The following is a 17,203-nucleotide window of genomic DNA, read 5'->3' on the forward strand; positions in this document are numbered from 1 at the left end:
CAGGTATTTGTTTGTTGCTTCTTTTCTTCCTTTATATTACTTTTACGAACCAAAACACACAACAACCGTATTTTTCTTTTCTGCAAACAATTTGGTGTTGCTTATGTCTCCTTTTGTAGTTCTATTATTGCACAAATCATAATAATGGCTTCTGGTGTTGACAATGACAGACCCTCCTCACAACGTTCGCTATAAAAAAGTGGGAAAATGCTAAACTTTGCTTGGAAGCCTGGAATATGTATTGATGAAGATCTAAGAAAAATTCAATGCAAATTTTGTTTAAAAACCATACCACGAGGAGATTTATCGTTTTTTTTAATCAGCAATGAATAAATTAATAAATTAATAAAAGAAGATATTTCAGGGTATTCCAACCTATATACAAAATCTCTTAATTACTCCTTCTTATGGTTTAAACAAAACCCCACTATGTGGCTTAACCCACCTCATTACAACCCCAAACAGTGTACACTTAACTACATCCACCCAACACCTATTCTACAAGCATGTACCAGCCACTTGGAGCAGCAACCAGAGGGTGCACCAAACATCTCAAAAAAGCTTGGAGAAAGAGAGGCCTCAACCAAACCAGGTAGGAAAAACAGCAGTCAACACAATATTAAAGTAAAGTTGGAAGGAAAATGTTAAGAAAACAAAAAAAATACTTAAGTAACCGTTACTTTTAAATTTTTTAATTTTAGATTTATTTACTTATTATAATAATTGATATAACTTTTTGGATTATAAAAATATAAGAAAGAACAATAAACTTAAAATAAATTTTAATATTTTAATGAAATAAAGTTAGTACCTAACAAAATAAATATCAACAATAATTCAATGAATTAAATAAAGTTCTATATAAAACATTAATACCACCAATTTTTATTAAAAAAACATTCTCATCAAAAGTGTAAAAAATAAAAAGGATCAACCCGTCTTGTCCTACCCTCGTTTGTGGCCTGTTAGCAGATTATACTAGCCGAACCAATACGGGGTTCAAAAAGTGAACCAATCCCACTTAAATAATGGTGAGCTGACCTTTGGAGCTCGTCCCATTTTCTCATTCCTGACAGTAAGAACTTTACTTCTAAAACATTAGGTTTGGTGAAATAGTGGTATGATGTTGCAATCATTTAAGAAAGTAACTAGAATGAGAAAGTATCTTAAAAATATTATTGTCTTCCTTTCGAAAAAGAAAATAAGTGGTGCAAAATTGTGAAGAATATTTGAGCTAGTATCTCGTAGTGACGTAGAAAATAACAAATGAAATAATGGTGGCTTATGCGGTTGCGTTGTTTTGGTGGCTGTGTAATGAGAAGTTAAGTATGTTGTGTGAATTCATGAAGCCTAGGTAAACTATACAAGCTCTAATATTCTTGTTGATACAAAAATAATTAATAAAAAAAAGAAGATAAGGGACTGAACTCCAAAAAGCAGTAAATAATAGATGAACACAATATTGATTGAAGTCTCAAATCAAACACACTTTTCCGAAAAGGAGGGGTGGCAGAGATGATATTGTTACGAAGTTCAATCTTCAGAGTATTTAACTTCAGCAACTCACATAGATACACACAGAACATATCTAACTTCATCGCACACAACAGATGGCCCTGTAGGTCCATCTTATTCATAATTGAATCACTTAAGAAGAAAAAACAGAGACTTAAACTTTTGTTCATAATACTTGTACACAATACAGTTACCATCATCTTTCCCTCCACCTCTTATTGCAATGCAGAAATCCCAGTTACCCTAAAAGAAATAAAGGCACAGTTATATATATATATCTTCAAGTTTAACTAATTTGTTTAAAATAAAGTAAGCCAATACAAGGACATGCCATGACATAATGACAATTATATTAAACCCTTCTCATGTGACATGTTGTTTTATGCAGTCCCTTAGTACAAATAATTATGAAAGGGTATCTTGTAAGCATCATCAAAGGTTCTGAATATTGTCAGTTCTATGCAGCTAATGATTTTTATTCTGTTTTATTTAATCACCGATTTTAACTTCAATTTGGAGTGTTTTATATAAATATAAAAAAAAGAAATTATCAAACACTAGTAACATTTATATCCTAAAAGGAAAGTAAAAAGTGTAGTATGCATGTCATGGAACACATATCTTGCACTTACCAGACGCCTTCAGGAAGAAGAAGAACTTGAGATACTCATTACTGTTTTTATGACTGATGGATTACCTGAATATATGAGAGAGAGTGAGTTGATAGGAAAAACTATATATAACTAGGTAGTGAACCGGACCGGTTCATTCATGACGTCCAATGAAAAAGGTTGCAAATTGCCCTGACGGTAAGAGGGCTTAAATTGCTGTTGGTATTAAAATTCTTCGTTTTCTCTATGTAACTGGTCCTTCTCACTTTTAGCCTTTTCAATTATGCAACTCAAACAAAATATTTGGCTTATATTTGAGTGTCACCAAGAAATTAGACTTCACTATGGAAAATAGCTATAGACGGAGATCTAAGCTTATGGGTATCCCACGCCTAATGTCTTCCAAGTTCAACATAAATCATCCATGAAACAAAACCTATTGCTAAATAATACAATATATTCTAATTTATTTGGGGTTAGAGAAGAAAAAGAAGAATATAATAATGCGATATTCATGCTTGAAATAAGAAAGAATATATTTTACTTTCATTTAAAATTTTTAGTATAATATTGAAAACATTATTAAAAGTATTTTGAAGTAATATATGACATCATTGTAATAAAAAAAATGGCAAGTATAAAAAAATAACAATTCAATTGGGATGATGAATTCCTACCTGATTGTGAAACAACTGTCGGATTGTTGCGTTGAGATTCCCGTGGAAGGTTAAATCAGAAGAATCCTTTGATGTTTTAATTCCCAAAAACATTGACACTTTTATGACTCCTTCAGAGAAAGTTTCCATTTTAGGACATTTGGCTACTATTACCTTTTTCAAATATGAGCAATGCAAAGTGGCATTTCCTGAATAAAACCTTACTAGCCTTGGTAAGCAATTCAGCTTAATTGATCTTAGTCTTCCGAATACCATTTCATCACAATCATCTTCATCTTCATCTTCATTTTTTGCAATTTCTTTTATTGATTCACACTTATTTATAGTTAAGGTCTCAAGTTTCACTAAACTTTTGAGTGTTGCAAATGTGAATAAATACTCCATCCTTTTACACTTCCCCACAGATAACTTTTGAAGATTAATGAAAGACATTGCAGACGTAGCTAATTTTTCTACCTGAGGGCACTTGTTGAGCTTTAATATTTCAAGTTTTTCACAGTATGGTTGTACCCAAGGATGCTCTAAACCAATCCACTCTAACTCATTTAGCTGATCCAAGTATAATTGTTTCAATCTCACAAATACTGTGTCATGAATTTGAAGCTTTTGAGAGGGAAATATCTCCTTCAGACCAAAGCATTGGTGTACAAAAAGAAGTTCTAAATTGGGTACCTTGTGAAAGAAATCAAAAGGCAAAGTACCTTTCTCATTGTTATCCTCAAAGTAAATTACAAGATAATTTAGTTTACAAAGAAGGTCTTGTGGAAAATGTGCATATCTCATAAGCTTAATGTTTTCCTCTTTGAGTGCTAATCCCGTGAGTTTGGGAAAAACCTAGTATTTGAAGTCAAATAAGTTCGAAATGTAATGTGTGATAGTTAGATACTATAAGAGGAAAATAATAATGAAAATAAGAGAAAGTGCAAAAAGGTAAAGTTCTGATGCTTCGTTACCTTTTCAACCGAGAACAAAGGTTGTTGTATCAGACTAATTGAAGCCTCTATAACTCCTTTCTGACTATCATCAAAGTCTGATGTGAACAACTTCAGATTAGGACAACATATCACAAATAAGACTTTTAACGAGGGACATTCCAGATGATGCTTTCTAGGGTAAAAGCAACTCAACAGTGGCATGTTTTCAAGATATAGAAAGGACAAAACAGGTAATTCAAACATAAATGTCGTTCCATGATCCATTCCATCTTCCTTTCCAACTATTTCTATCAATTTCTCACACCTCTCCATATGAAGTGTCTCAAGATTCTCAAGATTTTTTGCAAGGGATGAAGAGAACAGTGTTACCAAGTTTCCACACCCTTTGACAACCACTTCTTGCAATTTGGGAAAGATGACAGTTCCTTCGAGGTTTTTCTTCCATACACATTTCAAATTTGGCAAGTATTTTAAAGTAAGTTTTTTCAAACAAAAGACTATTCTCTTCGTCTTGACCTCAATCTCATCAATGTCAAATATTACTTGCACTGCACCAGAACTATGCACATTCAATTCTTCTAAGTTCTTTAAGTAAGGAAGTACATGAGATGGAATTACAATAGGTCTATTGCATCCTGCATCAAATTCCAATGTCTTGAAACTGCCAAAAAGTTGTCCGAAATAAGAGGGTTTTTGTGCTGAACATTCGCCATCTCAAGATAATCGTCAAGAATCATAAGCTTTGAATAGTTGAAAAAACCCTAAAAGAACATAAAACACAATGACAAATTAATAGACAACCATATGCTTTGTATTTAATTGAGATGACTTGGATTTATCTTTCATTGTTGAAAACTATATATTTACATTATTAGTTGTGAAATATAAAATTATCTTATATTAAAGTTCATTTTTCTTTTTTCTTTTTTAGTTAAATTATGAGCTTATTGTTTACTTTTATAATGTGTGCCAACAATTTCAGATATAAAAAAGAGAGCAAAATAACAATAAAAGATGGTTGATGGTTAATGGTTTTAGCGCGGATGAAATTAGGGATATTAAGGGGACCGTGGGTTTAACTACTTCATCTTTGTCCTTAAAGTAAAAGTTCGTATTCATCTCATTTCCATATTACAATGGTATGAACTTTAATTTCGATGTAGGGTATATGGTACCTATGCTTATCCTTGTCCTCTTAATATTATAAATATTAATTAAATATTTTTTTCATAAAATATAAAAATTAGAATGGAAACATAATATTATCACATATCCAATGTCAAATGGATATATATTTTATTTTCTAAAATATCAAATATTAAGAAAAAAAATATAATTATATTTTTTATCGAAAAAAATAAATAAAATTAATTAGAACACTTCTAAAGATGACCCAATCCTTATACAATAACCTAATCCAACAGAACCATTATTAAGAGTGCCTAAGGAGTCTGTCTACACTGCAAAATATTTATCATCAAAAGAGAAATGAAAACAACACTCACAACAGAATATATACAAAAAGCCCCAGTTCATTTCCAAAACAGTTCCACCAAGATTGCTTTAAATTTTGTTTTTAGTACCAACCTTACCCTCTTTTATGTTATGTTGTTATAACCCATTAGTTCTGATTTAAACATGTCCTATACCTCAGATACCTTCCCTTCCCAACATTACTAACAACCCAAACTAACTCCCCTTCATCATCACATGAAAACCTGCATCCAAAGAATGTATTAATAGCCCAAGACACCTCCACACCTGCACCGTTTTTGCATACAAATACAAACTTCCCACACATTTTCCGTCTATGTTAGGTACACCTCTTAATATAGAGGAGGGATTCATATGCCAATCTGAAAACAAGTACATAAAATACTTCATCCTACATTTTAGCCACAACCATGTTTTCAGTTGTGCCACATGAAAAATTTCCTTTATGTCGACTTGTCCTTGCTTAAAAACTATTTTATTCCTATGATCTTAGATATGCTCCATACAATAGTCGCCCAAGCCTCTTTGCAGACCAAATTTTGTTTATGACTAATATTAATCAAATAAAAGCTTTCAAAGTGACTTTTTAAGTCCTTATGTTGGACATACATAATTCCAATCCATTTGTAACAACTATTACAAACTTGATATGCATACTTGCACTCCAAGAACAGGTGTAGGGATGTTTCTTCCTGCTCCTGACATAGAGCACAAACCATTGTACCAACCATGACACTTCGCCTATACAGATTCACTCTTGTTGGAAATCTGTCCAACGAGACCCTCCAAGTTGTAGTCAATACATTTGGGAAAACTTTAGACATCCATAGACATTTATAAATGTGACTTTCAATACCATTGATACAATTTGAGATACTTTCATATGCAACTTTGACAGAGAACTCAGCTCCCTCCCAAAGCTTTATATCATTCACCTCCCTATCCATCCTTATGCCAGATATAGTTCTTAGCATTTCATCCAGTAGTGCATCTTCCCATTCAAATCTATTCTCCAACTAAGATTCCAGTGCCAAGCCAAATCTTCCCAAACCCCTAACTCTCCCACTTTTGACCCTTGGTGTAAAGATATTAAGTATAATCTTGGATACATAGATTTTAGAGAATTCTTGTTAATCCAATTATCTTCCCAGAATCTAACTTTGTCCCCAAATCCAACTTTCCATCCAATTGCTTATTGTACCCATCCATCCCTTTCTCCCTCTCCACATACTTTCAGAAGGTCTTTCCACCACCATGACTGATAACTTGAAGGGGTTTGTGTCTGACCTGACACACAACCATACTTTGAAAGCAAAATCTGTCCATTTACCCCTTTCATCATCCTCTAAAAGCTACTTCCATTTTGCTAAGAGTGCATAATTGAACTTGGGAATGTCCTTGATACCTAGCCCTTCCTTCTCCTTTGCTTTACAAAGTTGTTCCCAACTTATCCAAATTACCCAAATTAATGTTTTACTTCCCCCAACCCTAGATAAACCTCCTTTGGATGCTAGTAATATTTTTATAAACCGATTCAGGGGCTTTATAGAAGGATAGGTAGAATAAAGGTAGGGCTGTGAATAGTAATTTAATTAAGCATATTCTTCTTGTCAGAGACAAAAACTTCCCCTTCCAAGTACTTAGTCTAGTCCTTAATTTGTTCAAAATAGGTTCCCAAAACAGTACCTTCCTCGGGTTTCCACCCACCATCATACCCAGATGCTTGAAAGATATCGACATTTGCATGCAATTTAGAGTCCTGGCATAACAATCATAATTGTTTCTTTCCATGTTTATGGCCGCTAATTTAGATTTATGGAAATTGATTTTCAATCCAAACGCTAGCTCATAACATCTAAGAATAGCTTTAATTGTAAGCACACTCTAGTAGCTATCTTCACATAAAAAAAGGTGTCATAAGCAAATTGTAGAATACAAGACTCAACTTCGAGCCTACCTAATTTTACACCCTTAAGCAATTTTCTCTTAACATCCTGTCTTACTAGCCCAACTAGTCCCTCTACTACTATGATAAATAGAAAAGGAGTCAGGGGATCACTTTGCCTTAGCCCTCTCGAAGGAGTGAATTTCGTTGTGGGGCTCCCATTTACCAATATCGATACTGATGCAAAGACTAAGCACCCTCTTATCCAATTAACCCACTTTTCACGAAAGCCTAGTGCTTGTAGCATGCTAAAAAAAATCCCAATTGACCGAATCATAGACTTTTTCATAATCCACTTTCATAAAAGTTGGTTACAAAAGCTATGAAAGATGCATTGCAACCTTTAGGGATGCAACCCGTGTTCTAAAATTTCCTAACCGCTCTTAAAATATCATCTTTTAAAACTTTCCAATTGTGTTTTATGAAATTAAAGTTGAAACCATCCGGTCCCGGGCTTTTTGACCCATCACACTGGCACACTGTTTCCCTCCCCTCTTCCTCTATAAAGTCATATATAAGCTTTTGGTTATCCTTCTGGGATATGGAATTAAAATCTATTGCTCCAAGTCTTACCCCAAAATCCTTTATGGCATTGAATCTATCCTCAAACAATTTTTTTGCTTCCAACCGTACGATTTGTGGTTCCTCTGACTCCCAATTTCCATTCCTTTAACTTCATTCCTCATTCTTCTCCACCTTATAATAGAATGATAATACTTTGAGTTGGAATCATTGAACTTCATCCAATTAGTCCAAGCCTTTTGGTGCATAAGTGAGTCTATCTTACTATGTGTCATCCTTAGCTGACTAACAAGGTTCATCCTCTTCAATCTAAAGTTGTCCCCCAACTCACTAATATCATATTGGTTGTCCATAACCTCAATTTCCTTCAGAATTTTATTTTTTGTTGCTTCCAACAGCCCAAACATTTCCCTATTACAAACTTTGAGATCTCCCTTTAGAATTTTCATTTTATTTTTAAAAATCCTTATTCCATCACCATGTACACTACAATTGTTCCACTTTTCTTTCACAAATTCCTTGAAGCCACATTCCAACAACCATTTGATTTATACCATGTATACCTTTTACCAATGACAGGAATTTCCATCAAGAGATTATTTTCAATAAAATCATTAAACCTTCTTATTTCATTTGTTTGGCTACTCCTAATGTTGATTCACTTCCTTTCATTTATATTTCTGACAGCATTAAAATCATCAAGTATGCACCAATTATAGAGATGATTTGCCAATTTAATGTTAGTTATTTCCTCCCAAAGGGCGCTCTTTTCGCTAGCATTGCATGGTGCATACACATTAACCACCGAAATGTTTCTTTGAGATTTTATGTGCTGACCAAGAATAACGATAAAACCTTTTCCTAATAGATGCTTATCATAATTGAAAACCTTTGCCACATGGTTAACATACTTTCCGCTCCTTCTACACCTTTATTATGTAACCATCCTATGTTGTTATCTCCCACAGGGAAAAACATTTGGCGTCTGATATGAAGTCGGTTTTTGTTTTTGTATCCTGAATACATACCACCTTGGCTCCCTCTTTAGAGATTATATTCCTGAGATAGCACCTTTTAGCACCCCTTCCTAGCCTTCTAATGTTTATGCTTATAATGATCATAAACAATCTGCTTTGTTACCCTTCTCACATTTTTTCACTTCAGAATCCCTCTCTTCCATACGTTTCAACTCTCTAATAACCTCTTCCTCTTCCCCACAACAGGTTATTCCTAATTGTTTACCTAATTACCATATTTTAATTGGTTATGCTATATCTACTGAATTTAAAGAATTTAGATCCAATCTGGAATTGTCGTTGTTTCGAACTTGACGATCTTCCAAGCCTGTTAAAGACTTCCATCAAGGTCTCCTGTTGAATTCTCCTATTTCCTAGATCCCTCGTAACCTCTATTGTCGTGGTGGGATGCAAAATTTACCTCCCCATACACCTCTATTCTCATTCGAAAACTGTGGCAGTCTCAATGCTCAAATGTATGACCTAAAACTAAATTACGAAACTAAAGACCAAATAAAATTTAATATAATTTTTTTATGTGACTTAATAAAGTAAAGGTGTTTTTGTAATTTAAAATTAGAATATGTATGAGGATGGAGATGTATTCGAATATGATGACGAGAACAAGACGTATATACATATACTTGTTCCTGTCGGTTGACTCGATTGCCTTCGTACGTCTCACGACGATCATACGTCCAATTCTCTCTATCTTCGTTCGTGCCTTTCCTTTGATCAAAACACCTGAACCTGCAAAGACAAAGGGGCGCCCTAGGGGCCGTTTGCACTCCGACACTCAAGTCAGTATTGGGGCTAGGAAACACCAAAACTTAGCTGTAAAAAGCTCTCTGTAAAACTGTGTGTGTATCGCGTAAATGTTGCGTACCTTGTTAGGCTTGTTACTACCATTTATATACTTTAGGGTTTCTGCTGTTTCTGCCACCCATATTTAGGGTTTCTGAGGGTATGCCTTAGCGCTGCTATCATCCACTCTTAGGGCAATCTAGCGCGTAAGGCTCCCTTACTGGAGTGCAACCTCTGATGGGATGATCACCTAGGTATCAACTTGTGCACCTAATCTCTGGGGTCATCCGTCTTGGGAGTGCCCTAGCTGTTCAAGTGCCATGCATGCAGCCTGCCCCTGGAACGTAACCCCCACGGGCCTTAACTCTTCCAGTTGGTCTTTACTTGCGCTACGCCTGAAAGCGCTCTTTACACATGCAAGGACCCCTCGTGATCTAGGCTTCTCCCTACTGATAACTGGTGTGTTATCTGGGATCCACCTCTCGTGACCCAGCTCTGCTGTTTGAGTCACTGATGTCCGATGTCACATCGCCCTCACTCTGTTGCCGAGGACACATCAGCACATCCTGGTGATCAACGTCTGACTACTCTTCAGCACCTTGGATCGCGTCGCTCGTGAGACACTAGATCATGCCGCTCGTGGGACCCATCTTACGTGGCCCACCATTACTAGCAGTCAATGACGTTCGAGGATTAGTCGGTACAATACTCTTCCTCATTCTCATAACCAATTTAAAAAACCAAGTATCATCTAAACCCATACTCAATCAATACAAAGATTTCAAGTTAAAATCGAAATGAATTTGGACAATAACCAAAGGAATGTAAAATAATATAAAAGGAGAATTATTGTAAGTAGATCAATTGTAATTGTAGGGAATAAATAAAGTTATAATTGAATCATGTATTTGTTTTAAACTATATACTTAATAGTTAGTATTAAATCAAAATTACATCTCTTAGTATGAATAAAGAGGTTACACTTGAATGCTCTGCTTTGAAGTCATTTAAACTTTGAATCTGAACAACGGTGCCCATTGTAGGGCCAGGTAAAATTTTCCTTATCTTTGCAAGGCAACACAACGCGACATCGTGGAAAATGTTAACAAAACAGACGTAGGAGCATAACATGAACGAAATTGCAAGCGGCACATGTATGCCTAATTTCTGACACTACCAGTTCACTTTAAAAACGCTTGACCATTAGGTCTAATTCTCAGCACTACTAGTCGAGTTTAAAAAGACTTGATCGTTCTTCCTAATTCTTGAGACTACCAGTCGACTCTAAAAGGCTTGATCGTTAGATCTAAATCTTGGCACTACCATTCGACACTAAAAGGTTCGAGCAATTGTCAGATTATTAAAAGGATGACTGATTAGCCTCAACCATTAAAAAAATGAATAAGTAGGGCATCATAAAACAAAATTGAGCAATTTCTCAGCGAATATACGATTTTAAGCCTTTTCAAATTAACCTCAACCTATGTCATGAAAATAGGCAATATAATATTTTTGTGCACGACCATAAATCAATTAAGTACAACTTACATAATTTATATCTAATATTTTGCTGGATAAACCTCTTTGTACCCATATCTCCTATTGAAAGAGAATATAACTTATATAAAGAGTACGCTATAAGGCTTATTGATCATTAACATAAATTTGAAACCATTTAAACTTTAAACTTGTGTTGTCCCGGTCTACTCAGTCTTAAGGAGGCCATGACTTAAGATTTGGTTTAAATAAAAGGAAACTTAGGACATGATAGGATAAAATCTGAGGGCAAGGGGTACACGGATAAAATTCGAAAAAAAGAGATACTCGGTAACAGGGCGACCCAAACACTCTTCAAACTAAAAGATGAGAAAACAACGAGGGAATCGAAAAATTATTTGGACGGGTTCAGATGAGAAACCTCAAACAATCATAAACCCAAAATCGCCTTTGAGCCATAACAGAACTATTATTAAAAGTTATAACGTATGATATTTTTAATTTTTAATTTTATTAAATTATGATTTTACGTTTTGTAATTTGTAATTGTACCGTGCAGGAGAGCTCGTCATCTCAGCCCAAGTATTTGGGGGAGGTCAACTCGGTGTTTAGGCCCAAGAGGTGGATCGTGAGCTAGACCCAGATGTTGGTCAGTCCAGCGAGGTAATTAAGATAAAAGATAAAGAGATATTTTATCTGTTGTGATATTATTCTGAAGATGAAAAATATAATGGTTATTGTTTAAATCTTTTATCATATTATTATGAAAATAACATATATATGTAAATCTGTTATCATGTTATTATGAAGATAACATAAATGATTATTTATCACGATCTTTAAGTTTTTTGTGATATTATTCTGAAGATAAAAAGATATTTTATCTTTTGTGATAATATGCATGTTAGTTATATATTAATTAATACATGTTAGGTACATATTAATTAATAGTTGTAGAGAATAAAAGAGGAATCCGAGAATAATGGTGCACATGTGAACAGAATGTGAGGCATCTGCTGCTGATGTGAGGCATAATGTGAGGCATCTGCTGCTGATGACAAACAACTCTTTGTTCTTTCTATAAGTGTGAACGTGAAACTTGAATGCAAATGTCTAAGAACAGAGGGGGTACTCCTTTCTTCTTCTCTAACTTTCCCTTTGATCTCAAAGAAACAGATTTGTGGAAAATTTTCAGAAGATGGGGGAGGGTGAGCGATGTTTTTATATCTAGAAGATTGAACATCAAGATGCAAAGGTTTGATTTTGTTAGATTCCAGGGAGTACAAAATATTAGAGAACTGGAGAACCAGTTGAACACAATATGGATTGGAAGCTGGAAACTATATGCTAATAGACCGAAATATAACAAGTCAGCAGAAACAAGAAAGGAATGGAATGAAAAGCAGAAAGAGAAGGAATTAGAATCAGAGAAAGTGGTTAAAAAAGAATGGAGGGTAAAGGGAAAAAATTCTTACGCAAATGTGGTCAACAATGGAGTCAGAAACAGAGAACATTCTTTGAACAAGTCAAATATAAATGCTATACACTTTAAAGTGGAAGAAACACCAAGAGAATGGTTAAAACAGTGTTATATTGGGAGGGTTTTGGATCTAACCAAAGTATCAGGTTTGAATGAAAGCTTTATTCTGGGAGGCCTCAGTTTCATAAAGATTAAATTTCTGGGCAGTTTTCATGTTCTTTTGATGGGCGAAAACGAAATGAAGATTAAAGAAGCTATAGAGGAAAACAAAGAGTGGTTCGAAGATTTGTTTGATACTATTATCCCATGGGAAGATCAATTTGTAGCGGTGGATAAAATGGTTTGGGTGAGATGCAGAGGATTGCCAGTGAAGCTATGGAATACTGAGTGCAACACATTGCTGCGTTACTAGGAACTCTGGTTGAGGTAGATGAAGCAACATTGTATTTGGACGAATTAGAGTATGCAAGATTTAAAGTTAGAGTATCAGTGGGTTGTGAGGCAAAGATAACCAGTTATATGAGAATCAACGAAGTCCTGTATCAGGTATCAGTGGAGGAAGAATGCACAGTTCCTGATTACAATCTTTGTCAATGTCATTGGGGCGGAAAGTCTGATGGAGTTGATTCTGAAGTAGATTCAATGGCGTCGCATGCATCAGGTTGTTCGAAGAATGGGGCCTTTGAAGATGCAAGCAAGATTGAAGAGGAGGAAGAAACGGTGGAAATGAGCAAGACAAAACCACTGCTTGAACAGGACCGCCGGAGATCTGTACCATTATCACCGTTACACTGCTGTGACACTTTTCCGGCAAAACCCCTAGGGGCTACATCTGCACCTATTTGCTGTCTAATCACCAAGAAGGAAAACGTAGGGTCTGCAACATCAACGGCTATAAGCAGGGCTGACAAGGCAAAGATAAATGGGCCTTTAGAAATGGTCCAATGTGTTTCGAAACAGACACACCTAGCGGATGCGAAAGGGGGGTGCAAGTTACAAAATCAATTTGAGTCAGATTATAATTCAAGCCTAATTACTGGAAGGGTGGAGGAATCATTTCGGATTGGATTACTGGGAAGCCCAGTTAACATAGAAAGAATTAACAATTTGGAAGAAGCTGAACACAGTGGGCAACCTCATAATGGAAAATATGCCGTCGCACACCATGCTCACAGCCAACTCCAGAAAGATGTCGTACCAGCACACCACACTCAAAACGAAGCAATCACTACACCCCAGTCCCACACAGTAGAGGAAATGAAGGAGAAACGGATTCAGCTACCGCACACCTTGAATTGGGCAACGCAAAATCAAGGGTTTCTACCCTACCATGCTCAATCGTCGGCGGAAGAAGAGATAGTGAGGGAGGCGGTTTCACTGATCTCAATTTCGAAGGTGGAGGATTCTCTTCGTACGACACACACCACGTCGGAAGGGCGATCTCCTTGTCATCATGTGCCAGCTTCCGCGGAGCACAATCACACACAGAGCTATCTTCACTCAGGGTCGAGATCGCACAGAATAACTGAAAGATTTGTACCATTCGAGGAGCAAAATAAAAGGGAGTCTCGATTGGTATTGGAAGGAACAGGAAAACAAAAGAAGGAAAACAATGAAGTGTTGTCCCTTAATTCCATCGACACAAATGAAAGAAGAGTTTTTTGGATGGGTGAATCAAGCAAAAATAGCAAACAGAGAGACCGCAAGCATATAAGGTCAGTCCTATCCCAAATTAGTAACTCTATGTCTGACATGGCTATAAACAATTGCGATCGTTTATTTTGGCAAAAACGTGGAAGCTTAGAAACGATTAGATTATGGGAATTGGGTAAACAGCTAGGTGCTACATGTGGGGATGAAGGAAAAATTATGCTAAGTCTGGAAGAACTTGAAAAAAGGGATATAATTTTAAAATCTCAAAGGGAAGCGGGGAAAATATGGGTTACTAATGAGAATACTATCTTTAAATGTGAGAGGTTTGGGAAGTCCGGTAAAGTGGAGATATATTAAGGATATAATTAGGAACAAAGGTGTCAAAATGGTATGCATGCAGGAAGTGAAAATAGCAAGTTTCAGTTTAAATAACTGTTGTCAGTTATGGGGGGATAACGATGTAGATTATTTCTACAGCGAACCAATTAACGGAGCAGGTGGTATTCTTACAATTTGGCACAAAATAAATTTTCAATGTTCAAATCATATTATTAATAGATGGTTCATAATTTTTGTCGGGATTTTTAGGGAGAGTAATATTCCTGTTGTTATTACAAATGTATATTCTTCATGTAATTTACAATTGAAAGTGCAAATGTGGGAGGAACTAAAAGGAATCAGACAAAGGGAACCTTGCAATTCATGGTGCATGTTGGGAGATTTCAATGCTATAAGAAAAGAAGGGGAAAGGAGGGGGATAAGTCAAGCTAGAGGAAATAAGAGAGAAATGCAAGGATTTAATAACTTCATTGATAGTATGGAGTTGATTGATATACCTTGCACCGGGAGAAAATATACATGGTATAGACCTAATGGAAAGGCTAAGAGCAGACTTGACAGATTTTTAACTACTTTTGAGTGGTTGCAACATTGGCCAGGCAGCAAACAATATGTCTTAGACAGACAAGTATCTGATCATTGTGCATTGGTGCTAAAAGCAAACTTAGCAGATTGGGGACCAAAACCATTCAGGTTTCTAGACATTTGGCAGGAACATAAAGAGTTTGACAACTTTGTTAGAGATAAATGGGGAAGTTATTTGGTTCAGGGAAATGAAATTATTGTGTTAAAAGAGAAGCTAAAAATGCTAAAGAGCGATTTGAAAGGGTGGAATAAAGATGTTTTCGGCTATACAGATAAGCTCAAAATGGAAATCTTGAATAAAATACAAGAGCTTGATAGGAGAGATGACGAAGACGAGTTAGATGAAAACAAGATCAGGGAACAGAGAGAGCTCCTGAGTCAGTTACAAGATATCAATATGAGAAACGAATCCTTACTACAACAAAAGTCAAGAGCATTATGGTTTAAGAAAGGGGATTCCAATTCTAAGTACTATCATGCTTCAATTAAATGGAGGAGGATGAGGAATGAGATCAAAGGTTTACATTGTTATAATTCTGATAAGTGGGTGGAAGAGCCGAGTATGGTCAAGGAGATGGTTAAAGAATTCTACAAGAAAAAAATGTCGGCGGTCGAGGATATTGGTGTTAGGTTGGATAATGTTGAATTTAAAGAATTAACAGATTCTGACAACAAGTTCCTGACTGAACCTTTTGAGGATAATGAAATTAAGGAGACTATCTGGAATTGTGACAGTAGTAAAAGCCCTGGCCCAGATGGAGTGACATTCAGTTTTATCAAAAAGTATTGGGATTTGTTAGAAAAGGACGTAATGGGTGCAGTAAAACATTTTCACAGTGGAGGGAAGATCCCAAAGGGATGTAATGCTTCATTCATAACATTGATACCAAAATCTGAGAACCCTCAATCTCTTGAAGAGTACAGACCCATCTCACTTGTAGGATGCGTGTACAAGATTCTGACAAAAGTATTATCTAGAAGGATCAAAAAAGTTATTGAGAAGGTGATAGATGGATCACAATCAACGTTTTTATCTAATAGAGGATTATTAGATAGTGTCCTTGTTGTGAATGAAGTCATGGATGATTTGAAAAGAAGGAGGAAAAGTGGGGTGGTCGTAAAACTTGACTTCGAAAAGGCGTACGATTCAGTGAGTTGGGAATTCCTAATATACATGATGAGTAGACTAGGTTTTTGCGAAAAATGGAAACAGTGGATTACAGCATGCCTTGAATCAACCACTATATCGGTTTTGGTAAACAGTAGCCCGACAAAAGAATTCAAATCGTCTAGAGGCCTTAGACAAGGGGATCCGATGGCACCTTTTTTGTATCTGATTGTTGCACAAGGTTTGGCTGGACTAGTAAAACAAGCGACAAGAAAAAACTTGTTCTCAGGTTTAAAAGTTGGGAATAAAAAAGTGGAGGTGAATCTACTACAATTTGCTGATGACACTCTCTTTGTGTGTGAATCAAAGGTACAAAATATTTTGAGCATCAAGGCTATGTTAAGATGTTTTGAACTAAGCTCCGGTCTCAAAGTAAACTTCCACAAAAGTAAAATAGGAGCAATTGGAGTAGACAGGTATGAGGTAAAAATGTACTCAGAGATACTTCATTGCAGCCTAATGGATATACCATTCACATACTTAGGCCTACCTATTGGTGGTAATCAGGCTAGGTGCTCTTTTTGGGACCCTGTATTATCGAAGATAAGAAAGAAACTCTCAGTATGGAAAGGGAGGAATCTATCCTTCGCGGGTAGAGTTTGCCTTATAAAATCTGTCATCAATGCCATACCATTATTCTTTCTATCTTTTTTTAAAATCCCGATTAGAGTAAGCAAGGAGATCACAAAACTACAAAGGAAGTTCCTATGGGGATGGGGAACAGAAGGGAGGAAAATTGCTTGGACTAGTTGGGAGAACATTTGTAAAGCGAAAGAGGAGGGAGGATTAGGTATTAAAAGTATTGATTTATTCAATAAGGCACTCTTGGCAAAATGGATATGGAGAATGGGTTCCACTGAGAAGGGCCTGTGGAAGGACATTCTTGAATCGAAGTATGGATTGTGGAGTACGACAAACTCATTTATATTGAATCGAAATAGGTATAAATCCAGATGGTGGAA

General features: G+C 35.8%; 2 protein-coding genes across 2 annotated transcripts in view; both read right to left on the reverse strand.

The window, feature by feature from the left end:
• LOC137826729 (uncharacterized) overlaps nucleotides 1-17,203 on the reverse strand; it is a 79,676-nt gene that overhangs the window by 45,918 nt on the left and 16,555 nt on the right. The window lies entirely within an intron of this gene.
• LOC137826734 (uncharacterized) overlaps nucleotides 1,450-17,203 on the reverse strand; it is a 32,368-nt gene continuing 16,614 nt past the window's right edge. Inside the window, 5 exon segments of the mRNA XM_068632856.2 lie at nucleotides 1,450-1,758; nucleotides 2,148-2,212; nucleotides 2,804-3,637; nucleotides 3,757-4,433; nucleotides 4,436-4,499. Coding sequence (XP_068488957.2) covers nucleotides 2,195-2,212; nucleotides 2,804-3,637; nucleotides 3,757-4,433; nucleotides 4,436-4,499 — 1,593 coding nt within the window. The 3' untranslated portion in view covers nucleotides 1,450-1,758; nucleotides 2,148-2,194.

This window comes from Phaseolus vulgaris, chromosome 8 (genome assembly GCF_051622355.1).
Source record: "Phaseolus vulgaris cultivar YP4 chromosome 8, ASM5162235v1, whole genome shotgun sequence".
Lineage (NCBI taxonomy): Eukaryota > Viridiplantae > Streptophyta > Magnoliopsida > Fabales > Fabaceae > Phaseolus > Phaseolus vulgaris.